Source organism: Ambystoma mexicanum, chromosome 6q (assembly GCF_040938575.1).
Source record: "Ambystoma mexicanum isolate Mex_15411 chromosome 6q, UKY_AmexF1_1, whole genome shotgun sequence".
Classification (NCBI taxonomy): Eukaryota; Metazoa; Chordata; class Amphibia; order Caudata; family Ambystomatidae; genus Ambystoma; species Ambystoma mexicanum.
The window spans coordinates 57,225,360-57,226,860 of NC_090937.1; the positions used below are offsets into that span (position 1 = coordinate 57,225,360).

Here is a 1,501-nt window from a genome sequence, read left to right on the forward strand (position 1 = left end):
ATGGCAAGTGTGTTCCACACAGCCATCTGTGCTTTTAAAGGGAAATAATTTAGTTGAGATTAGTGCAGAGCTGCACACTGTATCATTATGTCTCAAATTAAAGCTGCATTTCCTGAACTGGTACAATATCTAGAGGCAAAGTTATATGCACATGGGGTGTGGTCATCAGATAATGCCATCCTTTGGTGTGACCGCATTTGTGGAGAAGTGCAGAAAGAACCAGTGAATCATATTTTTGAGGAAGGCAGTATAATTCAGGTATGTCTTTTGAGATTGTTTAGCGCTACAGACACACATGCTGAAAAAGACTGCTTAATAAGGCTGTGTGCCAAAACCTGGTTCCTTTTACATCGGTCTCTGAAAATGCAGGAAAATGATGCTGCGACAATTAACACATTACAGATCAATTTAGATGAGGCAGATGAGCAAAAGGAAAACCTAAAATTGGAATTAGATTTATGCCACAAAGAAATGCAATCTAACTGCAATGAATTAGAAACACAACTGTCTCAGAGAAGGAAACAATTTGAAGACCGTGAGCAAGAGCTAAAACACTTGAAAGGGTTGGTAAGTGACATTAGACAAGATAAAGAGCATGTCATTTTGCAGATGCAAACCCTCAAAAAGGACAATATGGAGAAAGAAAGGAAATGTAATCAATGCCAAATGCAAATAAGTGAAATGCAGCATTTCATTAATAAGATGGGTGATGAAAATACTTATCTCTGCCAGGAGGCAGACCGGCTCCATAAAAAGTGCAAAGATTTGGAACAGCAAATATGTAATTTTAAAACTCAGGAAAAGCAACAAGGTACCACATTGAATGGGATTGAGGTTAGCTTCATTTTTACATGAGGGAATAATGTCCCAGTGGCTATACTGGTGGCTGGACCTGGTTGTAAGTTGTAACACGTTTGGGGGGTTTGGCTCACCCACTGGTGGTTCCCACCAGCTCCATACCCCTGAGAAAAGGAATGAACAACAGAACAATTCAACTCCAAATATAGCGCCAAATAGCCCTATCAAAATAATGAAATCAATCAAGGCCTTGATTAAGCCATTCAAAAAGAGAGGTGAGTGTTGCATAGAGGACCACTTGGAAACAGTGCATGATATATTTAAAGCCCTACAAATACCCAGGGAACAATATAGGCAGCACTTTCATTTAATTATTAATGCTGCGACTGCAAGCATTATCAGGGGTTTGAAAGAACAAGAAAGTATGTCATGGGAAGAATTTGAAAAAGAGGTTAGACATCATTTCGCACCATATCAGTCATTGCAGGATGCGAAACAGGCTGCATATACAATGACACCTCAGCCAAATGTGTCACCTCGCCAGTTTCTCCAAGAATTAAAAAGACCATTCTCTCAATTTGATGTATCTTTTGGTCCTAATTCGACTGAGTTTAAGACTGCATACTTTTATGGTTTACAAAAATACATTATATCACAGTTAATTTGCGAGTTTTATCACAAGAAGTCACTGGAATGGATTGAA

At 38.8% G+C, this 1,501-nt stretch overlaps 1 protein-coding gene across 1 annotated transcript; it reads left to right on the plus strand.

Annotated features, from left to right (window-relative positions):
- The first annotated feature begins 363 nt into the window (after window positions 1-363).
- Window positions 364-855, plus strand: LOC138515166 (uncharacterized). The gene has a single exon (XM_069630156.1). The coding sequence runs from the start codon at window positions 364-366 to the stop codon at window positions 853-855; it is 492 nt and encodes a 163-aa protein (XP_069486257.1).
- The last annotated feature ends 646 nt before the right edge of the window (window positions 856-1,501 follow it).

Excerpts from the sequence above, each read along its gene's own strand:
- LOC138515166 (XM_069630156.1), top strand. The coding sequence starts at position 364 with ATGCAGGAAAATGATGCTGCGACAATTAACACATTACAGATCAATTTA.